The sequence below is a fragment of the Taudactylus pleione genome, unplaced genomic scaffold (assembly GCF_031769625.1).
Source record: "Taudactylus pleione unplaced genomic scaffold, aTauple2 ptg000195l, whole genome shotgun sequence".
Taxonomy (NCBI): domain Eukaryota; kingdom Metazoa; phylum Chordata; class Amphibia; order Anura; family Myobatrachidae; genus Taudactylus; species Taudactylus pleione.
Window position 1 is genome coordinate 3,711,409 of NW_028284597.1, and position 21,292 is coordinate 3,732,700.

The 21,292-nt window shown below is 46.7% G+C and overlaps 1 protein-coding gene across 1 annotated transcript in view; it reads left to right on the top strand.

Moving 5' to 3' along the window:
* The window catches only part of VAT1L (vesicle amine transport 1 like), an 87,171-nt gene extending 67,367 nt beyond the window's left edge, over positions 1-19,804 (top strand). The window contains exons 7-9 of the mRNA XM_088476798.1: positions 3,590-3,784; positions 4,852-4,935; positions 14,025-19,804. Coding sequence (XP_088332924.1) covers positions 3,590-3,784; positions 4,852-4,935; positions 14,025-14,123 — 378 coding nt within the window. The 3' untranslated portion in view covers positions 14,124-19,804. The remainder of the gene's footprint in view (positions 1-3,589; positions 3,785-4,851; positions 4,936-14,024) is intronic.
* The last annotated feature ends 1,488 nt before the right edge of the window (positions 19,805-21,292 follow it).

Sequence of the window (21,292 nt, forward strand, 5' to 3'; positions counted from 1 at the left end):
CCCCCTTATGTCTTTGCCAGCTAGACCCCCTTATGTCTCTTCCAGCCAGCTCCCCCCTTATGTCTCTGCCAGCCAGCCCCCCCTTATGTCTTTGCCAGCCAGCCCCCCTTTTGTCTCTGCCTGCCAGCCCCCCCTTATGTCTCTGCCAGCCAGCCCCTGCAGGACATGACACTTACCTTCTCTTCTGGCTGGCATGGACGCTCCTCCTCACACGCCGCGTGCCGTGGTTCCTTCTCTCCCTTTCAGCGGCATGACACGAGTGCGCCGGCCCGGGTTGCAAAAAATAATAACAACTTTACTTCACAGCGGTGGCCATGGCAGTACAAAACAGCAGGCCCCCTGTCTCTGTCTGATTGTCCGGGCCCGGTACTAGAGACCCGGTAGTCCTCCCCGATGGCAGTCCTAGTAGCAGGAATACCACAGCAAAGAGAAAGTGGCAGTGTTCAGTATTAGCATCATCAATGGAGAATTAAGGGAACCTAACTCCAAACTCATAATTATACACATACAGTGAATCCGGAAAGTATTCACATCGCTTTACTTTTTCAACATTTTGTTATGTTACAGCCTTATTCCAAAATGGAATAAATTAATTTTTGTCCTCAAAATTCTGTACACAATACCCCATAATGACAACGTGTAAAAAGTTTTTTTGAGATTTTTGCAAATTTAATAAAAAAACTAACTAACATAACTAAGAAATCACATGCACGCAACCTTTGCTCAATACTTCATTGATGCACCTTTGGCAGCAATTACAGCTTCAAGTCTTTTTGAACATGATGCCACACCTATCTTTGGGCAGTTTCACCCATTCCTCTTTGCAGCACCTCTCAAGCTCCAGATCAGGTCGGTTGCACAGCCATTTTCAGATCTCTCCAGAGATGTTCAATCAGATTTAAGTCTGGGCTCTGGCTGGGCCCAGGAGCATATATTCCTATTGGCCTGGTTGGTCCTTGCCAGGGGCGCCAGCCGAGGGGGGGGGGGTACTGTTTCAGCCCAACATCACTAGCACATGATCTCCTGTCTCCTCTGTTCTTAGCAGTGTCCTGCTGCTGCAGCAAAGATCCCTGGTCTATTTCTGTCATCTCTGCTCTTACCAGTGTTCTCCATTGATTGTTATGATGTATTAGCCTTCTTATATGTCCCTTTGTATCAGAAACATTTAAAATTAGGGAGAGTAAATTTTTTACATTTTTATCCCTAATATATTTCATCCCCCACAATACCCAACACATACCAATCACCACTCACTAATTCCAATATGTCAACTGTGCAGGAAAAGAGTGCAAGCACCACATCAATCACAAGGCTCTATTCGCAAGGTAATTTGCATATATGCAAATTATCTTGCCCACAATGCATCTTGTTTGTTATTGATACCCTCTTTTCCTGTGTTGTTGACATATAGAAATTAATAAACAGTGCTTTTAATGTAGTAAGTGTTATAACTGAAAAGAAAAAAATATATTATATATATTTATATATCTCCCTATTTCTACAGGCATGTAAATTGAACTACCCCCAGTGTTAAGTGCAATAAATTTAAGTTTATCTCATTTTGGGGGACTGGCTAAGATCTTTTTAGGTGGTGGCTGACCCTGTGTTGGGAATAAGACATGATTCATATGGACTGTCTTCATTCTTATGTGAGAAAATATAAAAGATCTATTATCCCAGTAAATTAAAGGTGGAGTGTAGGTATCAGTTGTTAAAAAGCGTAATGCAGTATAGATAGCCCAATTTGAATATATGTAAATTATGTTACCCATAATGCGTTTTGTTTGTTTTTGATTCAATGTTTTTAAGCTTTTCCTGTGTTTTTTTGCATAAATATATTTATATGTAGTGGTTTGCAATGGAGTAAGTTCTATAAAAGATATATATTTTACAAAGAGAAATAAAAATTATACTCTCCCTATTTCTTCACATGTGTGAATTAAACTACCCCCAGTGTGTGGTTTTTTTTTTTTTTATTAGTAGAAGCAGTCATTGGAGGGGGGTGCCAGTCTCTTAGTTTGCCAGGGGCGCTTGGACCCCTAGATACACCCCTGGCTGGGCCACTCAAGGACATTCACAGAGTTGTCCTGAAGCCACTCCTTTGATATCTTGGCTGTTTGATTGGGTGTTGTCCTGCTGAAAGATGAACCGTCGCCCCAGTCTGAGGTCAAGAACGCTCTGGAGCAGGTTGTCATCCAGGATGTCTCTGTACATTGCTGTGTTCATCTTTCCCTTTATCCTGACTAGTCTCCCAGTTCCTGCCACTGAAAAACATCCACACAGCATGATGCTGCCTCCACCATGCTTCACTGTAGGGATGGTATTGGCCTGGTGATGAGCAGTGCCTGGTTTCCTCCAAACATAACGCCTGGCATTCATGCCAAAGAGTTCAATCTTTGTCTCTCATTGTCTGAGAGTCCTTCAGGTGCATTTTGGCAAACTCCAGGGGGGCTGCTATGTGCTTTTTACTGAGCAGTGGCTTCCGTCTGGCCGCTCTACCATACCGGCCTGATTGGTGGATTGCTGCAGAGATGTTGTCCTTCTGGAAGGTTCTCCTCTCTCCACTGAGGAATGCTGTAGCTCTGACAGAGTGAACATCGGATTCTTGGTCACCTCCTTGACTAGGGCCCTTCTCCCCCGATCGCTCAGTTTAGACGGCCAGCCAACTCTAGGAAGAGTCCTGGTGGTTCCGAACTTCTTCCATTTACGGATGATGGAGGCCATTGTGCTCATTGGGACCTTCAAAGCAGCAGATATTTTTATGTACCCTTCCTCAGATTTGTGCCTCGAGACAATCCTATCTCGGAGGTCTGCAGACAATTCCTTGGACTTCATGCTTGGTTTGTGCTCTAACATGCACTGTCAAGTGTGGGACCTTATATAGACAGGTGTATGCCTTTCAAAATCATGTCCAATCTACTGAATTTACCACAGGTGGACTCCAATTAAGCTGTAGGAACATCTCAAGGATGATCAGTGGAAACAGGATGCACCTGAGCTCAATTTTGAGCATCATAGCAAAGGCTGTGAATACTTATGTACATGTAATTTCTTAGTGTTTTTTTTATTTATTAAATTTGCAAAAATCTCAAAAGTTTTCACCCGTTGTCATTATGGGGTATTGTGTGTAGAATTTTGAGGACAAAAATTAATTTATTCCATTTCGGAATAAGGCTGTAACATAACAAAATGTGGAAAAAGTGAAGCGTTGTGAATACTTTTGGGATGCACTGTAATTATACTGCATTCATTGTTGCAGTACAAAAGTCAATATACAGTACAATTGGACACATTACATAAACACACCTGTGAAGCGAATTATCTCTTTCGGTTCCAGCAAGATATGACACATGGAACACATTGGAAAGCGATAGGATAAACCAGGGTTGTCAAACTTGAGGCCCTCCAGCAGCTGTGGAAATACATATCCCAGCATGCCCTGCCAGTTTTAGCATGCCCTAATAGCAGTGCATGCTGGGATGTGTAGTTCCACTGCAGCTGGAGGGCCTCAAGTTTGACACCCCTGGTCTATGCTATCGCTATCCAATGTGATACCGATGACTAACGCAGTATACCTTCACTTTTTTAGTGGTGGCAGGTGGAAAAAGTGAATCCCATCAAGTTATATGAAGAAAACAAAGTTATGTCGGGCTTCTCACTCCTAAACCTGCTATTCAAGCAGGGCCGGGCTGCTGTTATAAGAGGGGTGGTAGATGCACTATTCTCCTTGTACAATCAGAAGAAGATCAAACCATTGGTCGATTCATTATGGGCCTTGGAAGAGGTACAAACATTTTTTGTCTTGATACAGAAATGTGTAAATAAGTAAATACTGGTGTTTTTCATGTCAACCATTTACATTACAGATAGCTGAAGCCCCTCTTACATCTTTAGGACCCTGTCCCAATGATATCTCATACTGGTAAAAAGCTGAGCATGCACTCATTGAAGGCCTTGGGGAGTATTTACTAAAGGTCAATTTTAAATATAAAATCAATCAACATCGATGTGCTTTTGGGGCTACTAACACAATTTTTGTTTTGGGTTTTTAAATATTTGTAAATTTGCAATGCATTCCACTGGTCTTCACATGCATGCCGGCGTTGGTAACGCCGGTATTCATGACGATCACCGCAAAGGACCGTTCTGTTTCTAAGAGCGGCCCTTTGCTATGGAGGGACTTCCAGGTCTATGACTCTGTAGCCTCCCCGGCGTCCTTCTGCGCATGCACAGAAGGACGCACGCGCTGCGGAGGGGGTACTGGGAGGGATCCGATTGAATCCCTCTATCCACACTCTCCGATAGAAGCCCATAGGCTTCTATGGGTAACGCCATCAGGAAGATGGTGTTACCCACTGTAACCAAGCACCAGCGTGCATTGCATTCCGGGGCTTGGGGCATATGAGAAATGCAGTCAAACCCGCATTTTGGGGGGTTGCCAGCATTTCTCTCCTTCCTGAATCCCGCCCTAGGAGTGAGAGAGCTTGGTGGATACATTTGGTTACATATAAACACACACAAGCTATTGTATATTATTTCGCTCAGTGACATACAACATATGATGAACACTAGTGTCAAATAAGGGCTACAAAGTGGCTATAAAACGTAGGCAAGGTCTCCATTTTTATTTCTTTGCTGTGTGTGTGGTTTTTTTTTGGTATTACCCTTCCATAAGGTGGAGAAGTATGCAATGTCTAGGTAATTCTTGTGTAATGTGGGTAAGTATAAACTCTATCCTTCTGTCTTTTATGTACAAGACAAATCATTTTTGGTTTACCAAAATAAATCATTGCAATACCTCTGCTTTCATGTGTTTCAAAGCTAAGCTTGTTTCATTTGTATTTATTCCAGGTGAAAGAGGCAATGCAGAGAATCCATGACAGGGGGAACATTGGAAAATTAATTCTAGATGTGGAAAAGGCCCCAACCCCTCTGGTTAGTGCAAACAAAGTGCTACTTTAACAATCATTCTGCTGGACTACAGTGGTTAAACTGTGTCTGTCACATAGACACGGTGTAAGCAGCAGCTGTCCTCTTACCTGAAGGGGGGCTGTCGCTGCTGCTGGCTTGGGTCCCGGCGCCTGCTCAATGAATCTAGCATGCGTCGGGACCGACACATGCACACATGCACATGCTTAGCACCAACTTCCCTGGGCTGCATTGTTTGCAGCCCCGAGAAGTCCTATAGGGCTGCCCAAAAGGCAGAGCAGCGGCTTCCACTGGAAGCCGCTCTCTGCTGATCGCAGCCCGCACTGTCAGTCCCAGGGGGAGGAGACACCTCTCCCTGGCTGCCTGTCTTCAGCGTGACTGGCAGGTAGCACTTCCAATAGGAAGCCACCTCCAATCACAGTGTAGCCAGTGCAGTCACGGACTACACTGGCTCACTGAAGTGGAGGATTTTACTGGGGGGGAGGATTTTACTCGGGGGGCCTCGTAGCCCCTAGGTAAGATCCGCCACTGGTAGGCAGCCATTTTGTGACTGAACAAATTTATATGTATGCAGCTCATAAATTGATTAGGATTCAATGACATTCTACATTGCTCAGACATTGCAGCTTAAAGACTCATAAGGCGCTGGGTTCTTAGTGAATCAGTGGGATGAAACTCTGTCATGAATCTTAGTGCACAAAATGGCTGCCTTCACTGTGTGCACATTAGGGTAGACTGTTGTTGACAGCAACTTCGAGGCAAAGTTACCTGTGCCAAAACTGCTGCACACAACATCCAACATTTCCGTTCTGAAGATGCACCTTCTTTGTCCTCCTTTGCGACTGGTGTGACTCATGTATTCTCACATTATAGGCTCATACCTTGGGCAGCACTTCCCAGCGATTTTACAACACATTTCCAAGATATCCTTTGCCTTTTTGGTGGGACTTGGAAATTGCAAACAGTTAGCGCTGGTATAGAAATGGTGCAGGAGTCTTTTACGCATTAAAAATAAACTGAGAAACTGAGACTCTAAAAAAAAACACAGACTTATTTCTTTCTGCTGCCCCCTGATTTACATAAATGTCCCCCATTGTGAATAAACCTGTCAATTATAAAAACTGATCTGAGCTGAATATGTCCCGTACCCTCCTCCAGTACGACAGCAGCCAAATATTACAGACCGCTAACAGCTTTTCAGTGTTCAATGTTACAGAATAAATAAATCATTTTCTTGGAGCCGTGAGTTAACCCAGGCTGACACTGTTGATGTGTACTTTGATTTTACAACACACTGTTACAGTGTGCAAACAAAAGGACATTTCACCAATTATACTCTGAATTTGTGTTTACATATAACATCAAGTCCGGAATAGATCTGAGCATTGTCGATTTGGGATGTTGCCATTGTACCACATGGGCAAGATAAAAGGTGCTTTCTTCTCTAGCAGCCAGTTTACCAAAATATTATCCACTATGGTCTCAGACAGCCTAATTCACTGTTGTTTCTGTTTGGATTATAAACTGATTAGATTGTCATTCTGGTCCTAAAATATTGTTCCGGCATGATAATATCATAAACTATTAAAAAGGCTGTCAGTAAGACACACCTTCCAAGTCCTTCAAATCGGCACAGTATGTGCAAGATGGGGCGTGGCCATGTCACTCATAGGAAAGCAGCATCTACCTGGGAACTGATTGATCGCTTCCAAAGATCTCGCCATTTCCAGCCCCCCTTCCCCTCTCCTAAGAACATACCATTCAATGCTGCGCACATGTGACAGTGGTATGGCCTTGAAGGGGCGCCCATCAGCAGGACATTTCTACTTCAGGGTCCATAGGGTATCCACAGGATACCTTGGGTATAGGTGTGACGTCAGTCGCAGGGCACCAAAGAGTTAAGCTTTCAGCCTCCCAGGATGCACTAGGTCCCCCTCCTATACCCCGCCCCCGGGCCAAGGCACCCCAGTTTAGTTTGGTGCCCGGCCGGAGTCGGGTGCACCTGTTGGAGTGGGGGCTAGAAGAGCCCCTGAAGCTTTTTCTTCATGCAGCTGTGGCTGCACATCTGGATGAACAGCATGGACAGTCAGTCCTGACGTCCATGCTGTCTTCCCTACACCCCGCCGGTACCAGAACGCCGGTACTGATCCGGGGATGCTGGTGGGCGTCTGGGGTCACAGCTAGCGGTGACCCCAGATGTTCCGGACCATGGCCGGATTTAAGGGGGACAGAGGTAAGCAGCGGGGTCCCGCGGTGGGTCCCCGCTGATCACATGGTCCTAAGTCCCCAGGCAGGGGGCTCCCTGGGGACTGGCTGCAGCGTGGAGCCAGGCGACCAACCTGCGCTTCCACTACCCCCTGGGACAGCGGACCGCAGCAGAGCGGTAGCGCTGCGGCGTCCCAGGGGTTAAATGCATGCCAGGGGAGCGCGCCTTCCCTGTCTCACAGCCGGCGCCTCCCCCGCTGCACACAGCCCTCTCTGCACTGTGCTGACTGGTCCTGTGTCAGCGCTCCTCCCCCAGGCCAGCTTCTCTCTGCTCCTCGGCGGCCATCTTCTCTGCAACGCATGGTGAACGCTGCTGGAAGTCTGGAAGGAAGCATCGTGGTCTGGGTCCCCCCGCATACCTCTCCTCCGCTGTGGCTCAGGTCTGTGTATGCAGCGCTGTGTCCTACCAGGCCCTGTGTCTGTGTAGTTGAGTGATCAGCGCTGTTAGTGCAGGAATTGTTATTTCTCTGCATTGTATGTGACTGTGCTAGCGCTGCCTGTAACTTTTCTTCTCTAAACTGTCAGCTTTATTACTGTCCCTGTTCTTTCTGCTAAAGCCCTTGCGGTGCGGTGCTGCAGGGTGGTCTCTCGCCTATTTAATACTTAATTGGTGAGAGAGGTCACATACGTGGTGCCATCATGTCTGAAAGTGATTTTCCCCTCCGGCTACAGTGTACCACGTGCAAAGTACCGTTAGCGGAGGGGGAGGGTAGCGCGGAGGGCCTTTGCCGGCAGTGTTTGTCCATGGCGCGGCCTATTACGGTTACAGCACCGGTACAGGAGCCGCCCTGGGCTTGTTTCGCTCAGGCGTTAACAGCTTTAGTGGGCCAGTTAGCTCTGCAGCCCGCGTTTACTCCGATGGGTTTGTCCCAGCAGTCTGTGGTGTCGTCACCCATGCAGGGGTTCCCACGACAATTGGTGGTACCCCACAGTCTCCCTATTTCCCCGCTCCCGGGTTCTCAGGAGCCAGCGTGGGTTAACTCCCTGACGAGTTCTGTACAGCACTTGTCGGATGTGTTGCAAGGGGAGTCTGTGATGCGGCCTCATAAAAGGCCGGTGGCGTCTCTGTCCGCTCCTTAGGAGGATGACGAAGGGACGTCTGATGATGGGGAGATTCTGGATCCTTACGATCAGGAACCTTTCCATACTAAGGACGCTGATGCTAAGTCCAAAGTATATATTCCTGGACTTATTCGGGCGGTCCGCACAGCCTTGGTGATTGAGGACGAAGTTCCCCCAGCGGCTAAATCTAAGTATGCCTTTTTCAAAGATGTGAAGGGCGATGCCACAGTCTTTCCTCTTTCGGGTCAGTTGGTGGACAATTTAGAGGAGGCGTGGAAACAACCTGGCAAAAGATACCAGCCGCAGAGACGCCTGGCGGTGGCTTATCCGTTCGCGGATAATTATTTTGCTAAGTGTGAATCCCCTCCACAGGTGGATTCTCACGTGACCCGTCTTGTCCGTAGTGCCACATTGCCGATGCCATCCATGTCCTCCCTTAAGGATGCTACGGACCGCAAGGTAGAAATCTGCCTGAAGTCCGCTTATTCCCTTGCAGGGGGGGCAGCACGGCCGGCTATGGCCATTTGCTGGGTTGCCAGAGCGATGGAGCGCTGGGCGGATTCATTAGAGGCTTCTTTTGAATCCGACTGTCCGGCCGAACAGGCGGAGTTGATTGGCAATCTCCGTGATTCGGCCACCTACATCAACGAGGCGGCTCTAGACATTAGTACTCTGGTGTCTAGAATTTCTTCAGCAGCGGTAGCTGCTCGTCGCACCTTGTGGCTGCGATCCTGGAAGGCGGACGCAGATCCAAGAAAGGTCTGGAAGCGTTGCCGTTTACCGGAGAAGTTCTCTTCGGTCCGGATCTGGATAAGATTGTGGCCACGCTGGCGGCAGCCAAATCTGCTTGTCTCCCGTCGGCAGCTGCTCCTTCTGGTTCTGGACCATCGTCCTTTCGGTCATCTAGGGCCCAGGGCAGGCCCAAACCACAGTCGTTTCCTCGACAGGCTGGCCCTAAGAAATCGGTCAAGCCCCGGAAACAGGCATGGAGTACCAGACGTCCGGCCCCCAAGCCAGATGACAAGCCTGCGGCCTGACGGTCCGGGTCTCCCCTTGGGGGATCCCAGGGTGGGAGGCCGCCTGCTGCAGTTCTCCCGGTGTTGGTCGTTCACTACGACAGACACTTGGGTTCTGGAGGTGGTCTCTCACGGGTACGCTCTCTCCTTCCGGCACAGACCCCCGGCTCGATTCTTCACCACGGGTCTACCATCAGACCGGAACAAGGCTACGGAGCTGCGGAAGGTATTGCACACTATGCTCCAGGCTGGAGTTATAGTGCCTGTTCCATTCTCCCAGAGGGGCCAGGGTTTCTATTCAAATCTATTTTTGGTACAGAAACCCAATGGGTCATATCGTCCGATTCTCAACCTCAAAGCACTCAACAAGTCTTTGCGGGTCCCGAAGTTTCGGATGGAGACCCTACGGTCCATCATTCTGGCGCTGGAACCTGGGGACTACATGGTGTCATTGAACTTACAGGACGCTATGGCGGTCATGGCGGCTTCTCTGCGGCTGCAAGGAGTCCGCATGTTGCCGTACTTGGACGACCTGTTATTGGTGGCAGGATCTCCAGAGCTCCTGTTACACCACTTGGACCTGACCATTGCACTGCTGCAATGGCACGGCTGGCTAATCAACTGGCAGAAGTCCACTCTAATCCCGTCTCGGAGGATTCTGCATCTTGGAGCCTTATTGGACTCGGGACAGCAAAGGATCTTCGTGACGGAGGACAAGATCTCTGCTTTACAGTCAAGGGTGCGCAGTTGTCTGCACAGCCGCCGGGTGTCCTTACACTCGGCGATGAGGTTACTGGGCTCCATGGTGTCGGTGTTCGACATGGTGGAATACGCCCAGTTTCACTCCAGACCTCTGCAGCACCTGATCCTGTCCAAGTGGAACGGGCTGCCTCAGTCTCTGAAGTTCCAGACGATTGTGCTCACCCCGGAGGTTCGCCTGTCCCTTGCGTGGTGGTTAAAGACGACCCACCTCAACAAGGGACGTCCGTTCTGGGTTCCAAATTGGGTCCTGTTGACAACGGACGCCAGTCTTCGGGGCTGGGGAGCAGTTTCGGGTCCACACTTGTTCCAGGGCAGGTGGACACCGACAGAAGCGGAGCTTCCAATAAATATCTTGGAACTCCGTGCGGTCTTCAATGCTCTCCTGCAGGCACAGCGGTTTCTCCAGGGTCACCCGGTGCAGGTCCAGTCGGACAATGCTACCACCGTGGCCTACATAAACAGGCAAGGAGGAACTCGCAGTCGGGCGGCTCTCGTAGAGGTCTCTCGGATCCTGGTTTGGGCGGAGCGCAATCTTCCGGCCATATCAGCGGTCTTCATCCCGGGAGTGCTAAATTGGGAGGCGGACTTTCTAAGTCGCCAGGACGTTCATCCAGGGGAATGGTCCCTGCACCCGGACGTTTTTCAACTACTGGTGGACAGGTGGGGTCTTCCAGAAATCGACCTCATGGCGTCCCGGCACAACAACAAGTTGCCGGTGTACGGGTCTCGCACAAGAGACGAAGGGGCGTCTCTGGTGGATGCTCTGTCCGTCCGGTGGACGTTCAGGTTCGCATACCTGTTCCCTCCGGTCTCCCTTCTTCCACGGGTAATCCGGAAATTCAAACAGGAAGGAGGGACGCTCCTGTTGATAGCTCCCGCGTGGCCCAGACGGCACTGGTTCTCAGACCTTCAGGGTCTGTCCGTGGACAGTCCTCTGCGGTTGCCGCTACGACCGGACCTTCTGTCTCAGGGTCCTTGTCTTCACCCGGACCTGACTCGGCTGTCTTTGGCGGCGTGGCTGTTGAGACGGCCATGCTGAGGTCCTGGGGGTTTTCCAGCTCTGTGGTGCGTACCATGTTACGAGCTCGGAAACCGTCTTCCGCGAGGATATACCATCGCGTGTGGCATATGTTCTTCCAGTGGTGTCGACCGAGAGGTTATGCACCGCGGGAGTTTCGTCTGTCTCGGATTCTCGCCTTCCTGCAAGCGGGACTAGATCATGGGCTTCGCCTTGCTTCTTTGAAGGTACAGGTTTCGGCCCTATCTGTCTGGTTTCACCGTAGGATTGCTACAATCCCGGATGTGCGCACCTTTATGCAAGGTGTTCTCCGTATTCAGCCGCCCTTTGTTCCACCTGTGGCGCCTTGGGATTTGGCTGTGGTCCTGAGGGCTCTCCAAGGACCGCCGTTTGAACCACTGGGCTCAGTGGATATTAAATGGCTAACAGCTAAGACTGTTTTCCTTCTGGCCGTTGCTTCAGCCAGACGTGTTTCTGAGTTAGGGGCTCTTTCTTGTAGACCCCCTTTCTTGGTTTTTCATGGGAACAGGGCAGTGCTCCGCACTCGGCCCGAGTTTCTTCCCAAAGTTGTTTCCCAGTTTCATGTTAACAAGGAAATAGTTGTTCCGGCCTTTAACTCACCGGGTCTTTCCGTGGGTGAGGCCTTTTTGGATGTTGTGCGGGCCTTAAGGACTTATGTTGACCGCACTTCTTTGTTTAGGAAGTCGGACGCTTTGTTGTCCTCTATGGCTTCTGTAAAAAGGGTTGGCCTGCTTCAAAGCAAACTTTGGCAGCCTGGATCCGTATGGCTATTTCTGAAGCTTATCTTCATGAAGGCCTACCGGTCCCTCCTTCTCTGAAGGCTCATTCCACTAGGTCTGTGGGTCCTTCGTGGGCAGCTCGACGTGGTGCCTCGGCAGTTCAGATCTGCAAGGCTGCTACGTGGTCTTCTGTCCATACCTTCGTGAGGTATTACAGGTTTGACACCTTCGCCTCTCAGGATGCTTCCTTCGGGCGGCGGATTCTCCTTTCTGCACAGGAGCGTCCCCACCCTTAAAGGATACTGCTTTGGGACATCCCCAAGGTATCCTGTGGATACCCTATGGACCCTGAAGTAGAAAATATGAGATATGGTAAGAACTTACCCTTGTTATCTCTATTTCTACGAAGTCCATAGGGTTCCACAGGACTCCCGCCCTGTCGCACCTGTGCTGCAGATGGGCTTTGCTCTGGTCACCGGTTTTCCGTCTCCCTCTGGTGAGAATGTGATTCTTGTATGTGTCCAGATCTTTGTTCTCTCTCTTCCTTCTCCTCCTCCGGCCTATGGCTTGGTAACTAACTGAGGTGCCTTGGCCCGGGGGCGGGGTATAGGAGGGGGACCTAGTGCATCCTGGGAGGCTGAAAGCTTAACTCTTTGGTGCCCTGCGACTGACGTCACACCTATACCCAAGGTATCCTGTGGAACCCTATGGACTTCGTAGAAATAGAGATAACAAGGGTAAGTTCTTACCATATCTCATATTTTCTCACCACTGATCTGGAATCAGGACAAATGAGCTGAACTGCAGGACAGTCCCATCATTTCAGGATTGTCCAACCAAAAGCGGGACAGCTGGGAGGTATGATAATACAACGTATTATCAAGGTGCTATCGAAAGTCCAAGGGGACCACACACTTTAAGTTGGTCCAGGAAAGGCTCTTCTACGTTAGTGCAAATAGCATGCTCAGCTCCGCAGATTTGGATTTCCCTCACCAATTTTTGTCACTTATTCAAGTGCTAAATATATCCTCCTCTTCACGAATAGTAGCTAATAACTATGTATCACTCCCTATTTATATCCAAAGAGGTACCTGGCAGGGTTGCTCCTTATCTCCCTTTCTGTTTGCATTGGTTCTGGAACCTCTAGCAGCTGCGCTACATTCTGACCAACAAATTTAAAGGTATCCGAATAGGTACTATCGAAGTCAAGTTATCTTTGTTCGCCGATGACTTGTTGCTTTTTATCTCTCACCCTACCACATGTATTCCAGCTATTCTACATCTCATCTCAGTTTTTAGTTCTTTTGCAGGATATAAAATAAATGTAGCCATATCCGAAATTCTTCCATTATCTAGACCAGATTTACTGCCATTTTGTACCCTCCTTACTTCTGCTTTTCCTGTTATTTCTTCAAAATGTAAATACTTGCCCATTTTTATTACGCCATCTAGTCATCACTTCCCACAAAAATTTAGCAAAAACTTCAGCACTGGATCTCACTTCCTCTTTCTCTATTAGGAGATGCACTGCAATGAATGGGTGTTTGAAGGGGAGGTGGCTAAGGGTCCCAAATTATGAGTCTGAACTTTTGAGAGGCAAGCTGTCATGGTAATAACTGCATCCCATGCGCTATACCAGAGAAAGGTGCCATTGTGGAACATGACTGCGGAAGGGAAGAACAAGTGCTGACAAGTAATTGTTTGAAATACTGAGTGTGCTTCTAATGTTGGCCATACACCAGCACGATTTCAGGCCGATTGGCCGATTTTCGACAAGTTGTATGATAGGTCTTGTGAAAATCGTGTATTTTTTTAGTAGGATACGATCCGATGCACGCTCCCGCAGCTCCTAAATCGGATCGTATGATCCAATGTGCAGGCCATATTGTCCATCGTATCGTGTGCAGATCGTACCGTAAATTTAGTGCATGCGATGCATCGTGCGTCCATTAATGTCATTTCAATGACATTTTCCAGATGAGCGCGTGAGGCACACAGGACAGTTCGTGTGTAAAGAAAAACACCAAATCGTACCGCCGGGACTGCAGGTAGCTCCTTAGCCATGCCTCTCCTGGTGGAGATGTTCTCTCCTTAGATGTTGCATAGCCTCTAGTTAACAGATTACATTTGATTTCTCAAGCTGACCCCTGTAGATTCAACTGCCCTAGGCAATGGACTTGGTTGCATAATGGGTGCACCAGCTCAGCTCACAGTGCTTTCATTTGTCTGCAGATGGCCAATGACAGTACAGAAACCAGTGAGGCAGGAGAGGAAGAGGAGGACCACGAGGGGGACACTGAAAACAAGGAACGAATGCCTTTCATCCAGTGATAGCCCCCGCGACTGGTACAAGTTTTGATGACTGAAAAACTCAATTCTGTGCATCAGTGAACAAACCTGCTGTAGTACAGTGTGTGTTGTATTTGTCTGCAGTGAGCTGAGCTACTTACTGTATAAACTGTTGAACAATGTTGTGTATAACGTGGCAGTAAGTGCCTACTTGGCAGCCTTTAGTGTAGCACTGTGTGAGATTAGCCTGTAATAGTATATCAAGCCACACAGGAAAAAAATATTAAGATCTACTATATGGACCCTTAAACTCTTTGCTACCAGAGGGCTTAGAACAGTCATCAGTTTGGGACCATTCATATTGTTGTATGACAGAATATTGAACAAATGCAATGCTGGCTTATCCAGCAGCTGAGGCAGTAAAGGCTGCCTCAGTTGCCCATTCCAGGGCTATTGACTAAATGCTGCCAGTGAGCAGAACTGCCACCTCAACTGAAGTGCCAACCCTTTTTCAGTATTAGTACGTTTCGTATTTGTGCCATATAGTCATCCTCTTCAAAATTTTACCACAGCGAGTTAACCCTAGAAAAGTCTAGGGTACAGGGATGTGCCAAGTAGGTTTATTCTCGTTAAAAAAGCCTTATGCCATTCTCTCAAGTTAGAGGACTAGATTGTCGCATCTTAATTCCATCCTTTGTCACACTTTCATTCAATCCCTCGTCACACCCTCATTTCATCCCTTGTCACACTTTCATTTCATCCCTTGTCACACCTTCATTCCATCCCTAGTCATCCTTTAATTCCATCCCTTGTAACACCTTTATTCAATCCCTTAATACATCTCCATTCCATCCCTTGTCACATCATCATTCCATCCCTTGTCACACTGTCATTCCATCCCTTGACATCATTCCATCCCTTGTCACACCATCCTTCCATCACTTGTCACACCGTCATTCCATCACTTGTCACACCATCATTCCATCCCTTGTCACACCGTCATTCCATCCCTTGTCACACCGTCATTCCATCCCTTGTCACACCTTCATCCCATCCCTTGTCACACCTTCATCCCATCCCTTGTTACATCTTAATTTCATCCCTTAACATCCCTTGTCATTCTATCCCTTGACATCATTCCATCCCTTGTCACACCTTCATTCCATCCCTTGTCACACCTTCATTCCATCCCTTGTCACACCTTCATTCCATCCCTTGTCACACCGTCATTCCATCCCTTGTCATGCCATCATCCCATCCCTTGTCACACCTTCATCCCATCCCTTGTCACACCTTCATCCCATCCCTTGTTATATCGTCATTTCATCCCTTAACATCCTTTGTCATTCCATCCCTTGTCTCTGTCATTCCATCCCTTGCCACACCATCATTCCATCCCTTGTCACACCATCATTCCATCCCTTGTCACACCATCATTCCATCCCTTGTCACACCGTCATCCCATCCCTTGCCACACCGTCATCCCATCCCTTGCCACACCGTCATCCCATCCCTTGCCACACCGTCATCCCATCCCTTGCCACACCGTCATCCCATCCCTTGTTACATCGTCATTTCATCCCTTGTCACACCTTCATCCCATCCCTTGTTACATCGTCATTTCATCCCTGAACATCCCTTGTCATTCCATCCCTTGACATCATTCCATCCCTTGTCACTGTCATTCCATCCCTTGTCACACCTTCATTCTATCCCTTGTTACACCGTCATTCCATCCCTTGTCACACTGTCATTCCATCCCTTGTCACACTGTCATTCCATCCCTTGTCACACTGTCATTCCATCCCTTGTCACACTGTCATTCCATCCCTTGTCACATGTCTCCATCCCTTGAAAAAAATCAAGTCCTAAAGTATGTGTTCTTTACTGTACTTCAGTTTTCTGGCTAAAGTGTTCAGAGTAAAGTTACCTCCACAAATATACCTTCAGCCATGCTTTATACTGATTTGAATAATCTGGCAAGAAGATACCTCATTTGAAAAAAAATATCAGCTTTACTATAATTATTACTTGTAGTGTCAATACTTTTTTTAGTAGCTTTTAATTTTAAAATGATTAAATCCATTAGGTTTACCTCATAATTTGTGTAAGATGAACTCTTTGTTAAAAAATATTTACAAAACAGACATTTGACTATAAGTCTAAGTTCCTTAAATATTGCATTTGTAGTTATGGTTATACTGGCATTATAGGAATCTTTGGTGTAATTTACTTGTTATTTCATACATTTACAATCACATCACAGCATTGTCTACCTGGGTGGGTGTTCTGCATACAGTAGTTGCAGTTGAAAATGATGCCTCCCAATTGTCCAGATTATGGACAGTCCCGCTTAGAGGTCCATGAGTTTTGCCGAAAAGTTGACATTTCTGGATAGGTTAGGGCGGGGTTTGGGCAGATTGGGCGGAGTTTAACGGGTCAGGGCCTATTTCTGTTGTTTGGCACTTAAGCAGGAAGGTGTGCTACGCTGCATGGATAGGTGGTGGCTTAGCCGTGTATGAATGTGGCCTACTGGAGAGGAGCGTAACAAAGAGGAGACAGAGCTAGTGATGATTAATAGAGCCCCCTCCAGTGGTTTATGATGTGGCACAGCCTAGCCCAACTCTTAAAAGCTGAAATAGAGCTGGCCTGTAAGTTTACACCATTTAAGAGCATATAGTATTTCCACTGCATGCCAAAAATGACACCCCTTACATTGCAACATGGTTTGCTCAACTCCAAGTTCTGCACTCAGGCAAACTTGCACCTAACTCATCAGACCCATAAGTGTGATACTAGCATGACTAAAAATGACCAAATAATGTTACACCTTCCCTATTGGTGCTAATCTTGTCTTTTACTAGGGGTCAGTATTGAGATAATGTTTGTTATATGAATAAATGTGAAAAAGGCCAGTATTCAAAGAGCTGTAATGTCTTAAGAGAAAGTGTGTACATGTCTACAAGCCCTTGATGACATGATAGTTTGCCTAACTCCTATTTCAAGGCCAAACTGTGGGGGTGATTCAGAGGTGGAGGCAGTAGCGGCTGTGCCTTTTGGGGCAGCATCTACTGCGTCTGTACCGCAGCTGAAGGGCATCCTACTGAGAGCGTGAGTCCGGCGATGTTCGCACAAAGGCGCTCCATCGATCAGACATCGGCCACACCATCGGACATTCCAGCAACCATATGGGTGCAGAGTGTGCAGTGTTCACGGGCCCCGCACTGCACACCCTGCACCCAAAGTATACTTACCTCGCTCCCGCGCAAGTGGGTCCCTCCTCCTCCACGACAACAAATTCCCAGTGATATTCAGACCTGCACCCATACCAAGTGTAGGCAGCCATTTTAAAGCTGGACCAATTTTTATGAGACTGTAGACTATCAATTCACAGAGAACAAGAATTATCACCAACGCACACCGGAAAACACTTCTAAAAACTGTTCAATGTGAAATTGTCAACAATAGGTAGTGTTTCCCATCAGCCAGTCAGATTCTTGCTGACAGCACATTTCAGAAAATGAAAGTGAGTACCTGATTGGTTGCAGTATTAATTACCTTTCTGCACAATTACATGTAGAGCAGCATAAATGCCACCTTTGGTTCTGTCATACCTCAGTGACAACACGCATTCCCAGTGAATTAATAGTCCTCTTTCCTGTGAACTAGTTCTATCTACAAAATATGTAGGATAAAGGGGTATTGAGCCTAACTCTAAACCAAAATTATTATTGATATTTTAATTTAGCTTAGAAAATACCAAAAATAATACCACATGTCAAGTGCACTATTTCCAGGATCACTGTCATTAAAAAAAATGGAATACAGACCTAAATAGCTGGACTTTTTTAAAATGTGACAATGTATTATACCTTATTTGTATTTTCTCCCTGGAATGATCTGTTTTCACTCAGCAAGAATAGTAATAATGTTTGGCTGCAGTTCCCCACAGAGGGAGGTCTACAGACCCAGCCCATAGGTGTAACCTGGGACAGACAGATACAGATGTGTCCACGTACATCTAGCCTCCTTGCGCATTAAACAGTCCTTTTAGTCGCGCTACTCGGTAGCGCTGATCGTCTATTCGTGCGACGTCCCCCCTTAAAATGCATTTTATTCACTAAGCGTTATGAATAGAACGCACCAGCAGCTTCTGCTGATTAAAATGCTATGCGGCATGCCTATATTCTGTGTGCGGCCGCTGGCACTTTTTAAGGGAAAAAGTTGCGCAAAAAGACACTCTGTGCTACCGAGTCGCATGGCGCTCACGCATTATGTGTAATGCGACTTGTAGCACACGGAGGATAGATGTGTATGGACACATCTGTAGATTAGTTAATGGCAGCATAATATACAGTGCTGTGAGTGAACACTGCAGTATTGCACTCTTATTTGCTCTAGAGCCAGAAAGCCATGTTACAGAGTACCTGGCCAGTATACATATGTCTCTTTATATATTTGTGTCATGTGGTATTAATCTACATTCAGTGAAGTACTTGAAGGCCCCTTTGCCTCTTTGAAGGCCCCTTTGCCTCTGGGCCTTGGTGGAAATATGAGCTCAGACCCATCAACACAACTGCTAACGCTAATAACAACCAACAAACATATCAGATACAGCTTGTCCAAGGATGGTCCACCCATGCTGGATGCATTTCTGGGGTCTCTCTTAAGTATGCTGACTTGTGTATCCTAATCATTCCTTTCCCCCCATTCTGTGCCTGCCATGTTTTCCGTCTGTCCTTGTTGCAAATCTCATGCCTCCCCCTCCCTTGTTGCCTGTCTGCCATCATGACTTATTCCCTTACCTCATGTGCCCTTCTCATACCCACCACCTTTTGTTCCTGCGTGTGAGATGTATAGACTAACAACATACTGTATAGAGGTTGCAGGACAGGTCCTTGGACAATGTCAAATCTACTTTCCCCTTTATTGCTACATTACTGTCTAAATTATTATAAATTCTACCTGTAGCGTAGTTGTACAGTATAGAATACAGTTTATATCCAATTGCTCTCTTTGTCCAGCAGGAACACACAAAGGAATGATCTGCTCAGAACCGGTGGGGAGCATGATTCCATAGTTATATTTGTATGTCTAGGGTTGCCCCTTTGGCCAGGCTGCGGGCTGGGTCCTGGCAGTTTGTGAGGCAAACCCTGGCCTCGTCTCCTCCTGTTTCCGGGAACACCCCCACTTCGCCTCCCAAACATCGCATCCTGAGCTGGGAAGCATCGGGTTAGCGCACACCTCTAAATCAGGTCCACAGACAGAATGTGCTAACAGTAATTTCATTATCCAAACAACCATTAACAAGATTGCTAACCTACCTTGACCTGTAATATGTATATATATATATATATATATATATATATATACACACACACATACATATATCTCATTACCACTGTGCATACTAAAACTTGGGGAATTATCGTCACTCCACTGACAAATAGTATTACTGATAGTTTCTGGGTCATCCTAGGCTAACCAGATATTTGCAGATGCAAAGTATTTTTAAAGTTTTTTTCTCTTGTTATTTTCATCTCTGGATTCACACGTCATTCCTCAGTTTGCCTTAATTATTATACGGTCTGTAACTGAAGCCAATGTGAAATGAAGCGAAACATTGTTTAATTGTGTTTGTTGCTATAGAGCTTTTGTTACCGTGTGCCTAAAAAACTGTTTACATGAGAAAGTAACATATATATATAAATAAAAAAGATCAGCATAGCAACATACGGCTTTTGTGTGGGTTAATATCCATGTGTTTTGTTTGATCATTTATTTTGTGTTTATCTCTTTTTGATCTTAAGGGGGGTTGTTTGGACATCACTGGCTACCCTTTTTAAAGCACCACATAAATGATCACTTTAATAAATGACACTGAATGAAATAGACTGATTATGGGAACTCGTTTTAACATGTACCGATGTGTGTTTATGTAATGCTGTGTTATGTAATGTATCGGCTTACTATCTTATTGTTCCTTTATGTTATACAGTGCTTCGCAATTGACTTTAGGGCAGTGGTTCCCAAACTGTACGCTGCGGCACCCTGGGGTGCCTCGGGACACTTGCAGGGGGGCCTCAGGTTGGTGGTCTAGCACCAATCAAATTCTTTATGGTCAATGTAATGTAAATATGTGGACAAACAGAAGCACAAACCTGTCCACCACCGCATAACTGAACCTAAGGATGACAGGTAAGCACAATTTACTTCACTTTACTAAATTTTTTTCTGAATTTCTCTATAACAAATTTTGGCTTAGGGTTGCCATAAAAACAATGCTGATACTCAAGGGTGCTGTGATTCAAAAAAGTTTGGGAACCACTGCTTTAGGGGGTAAATTTACTAAAGTGAGAGTTTTTAGAAATTGAGAGGTTGCCCATAGCAACTCATCAGCTTCTACTTAACATTTAATTAGCACCTCTAGAAGATAATAGCTAGAAGCTGATTGGTTGCTATGGGCAACATTTCCACTTCTAAAAAGACATGGGGCAGACGCGTAGTTGAACGCACGCCCATTTGCAGAGCAAACATTGTGTACATTTGCACAGCGCAGGCTCGAGGAAGTGCGCATCTACTGGCGACTTAGTGTCATACGCATCGATCGTATCTACAGTTACAAAGTGGCATAACTGGATTGTAACAGGGCGTTCTCACATAGGCAACGTTCAGTAAGGAATTGTTCACACAAATGTGGGCTATACCAAAGCTGGACATCAGTGACAATACGCCTGTTTAGAGTAGGGATGTGCAGGCTCGGATTAGTTCGAATTTTCCCGCCAAGTTCGGATTTTTCCCGCCAACAATCGGGTCTCAGAAAGAGGCAAAACGTCATCTTTCATGGACAAACATCATCTTTCATGGACAAAAGTCCATGAAAGATGACGTTTTGCATCTTTCTGAGACCCGATTGTTGGCGGGAAAAATCAGAACTTGGCGGGAAAATTCAAACTAATCCGAGCCTGCACATTCCTAGTTTAGAGGCGTATCATTTGCACCTAATATAGGGTAGGTGCAATTGCACGCTGTTGATAATGACTGGTGACTGGTGGCATCTTGGTATAACATGGTATATGGGCGTGTTTTCTGTGCACGTTTCATTTCAGCAAAGTACACCTGATTTACTTGTAACTCAGCATCAGTCCTTATGGTCCAATAATAAACAATATTGTGAAAATGGGCTTCACTAACTCAGTCTGCCCCCAGCC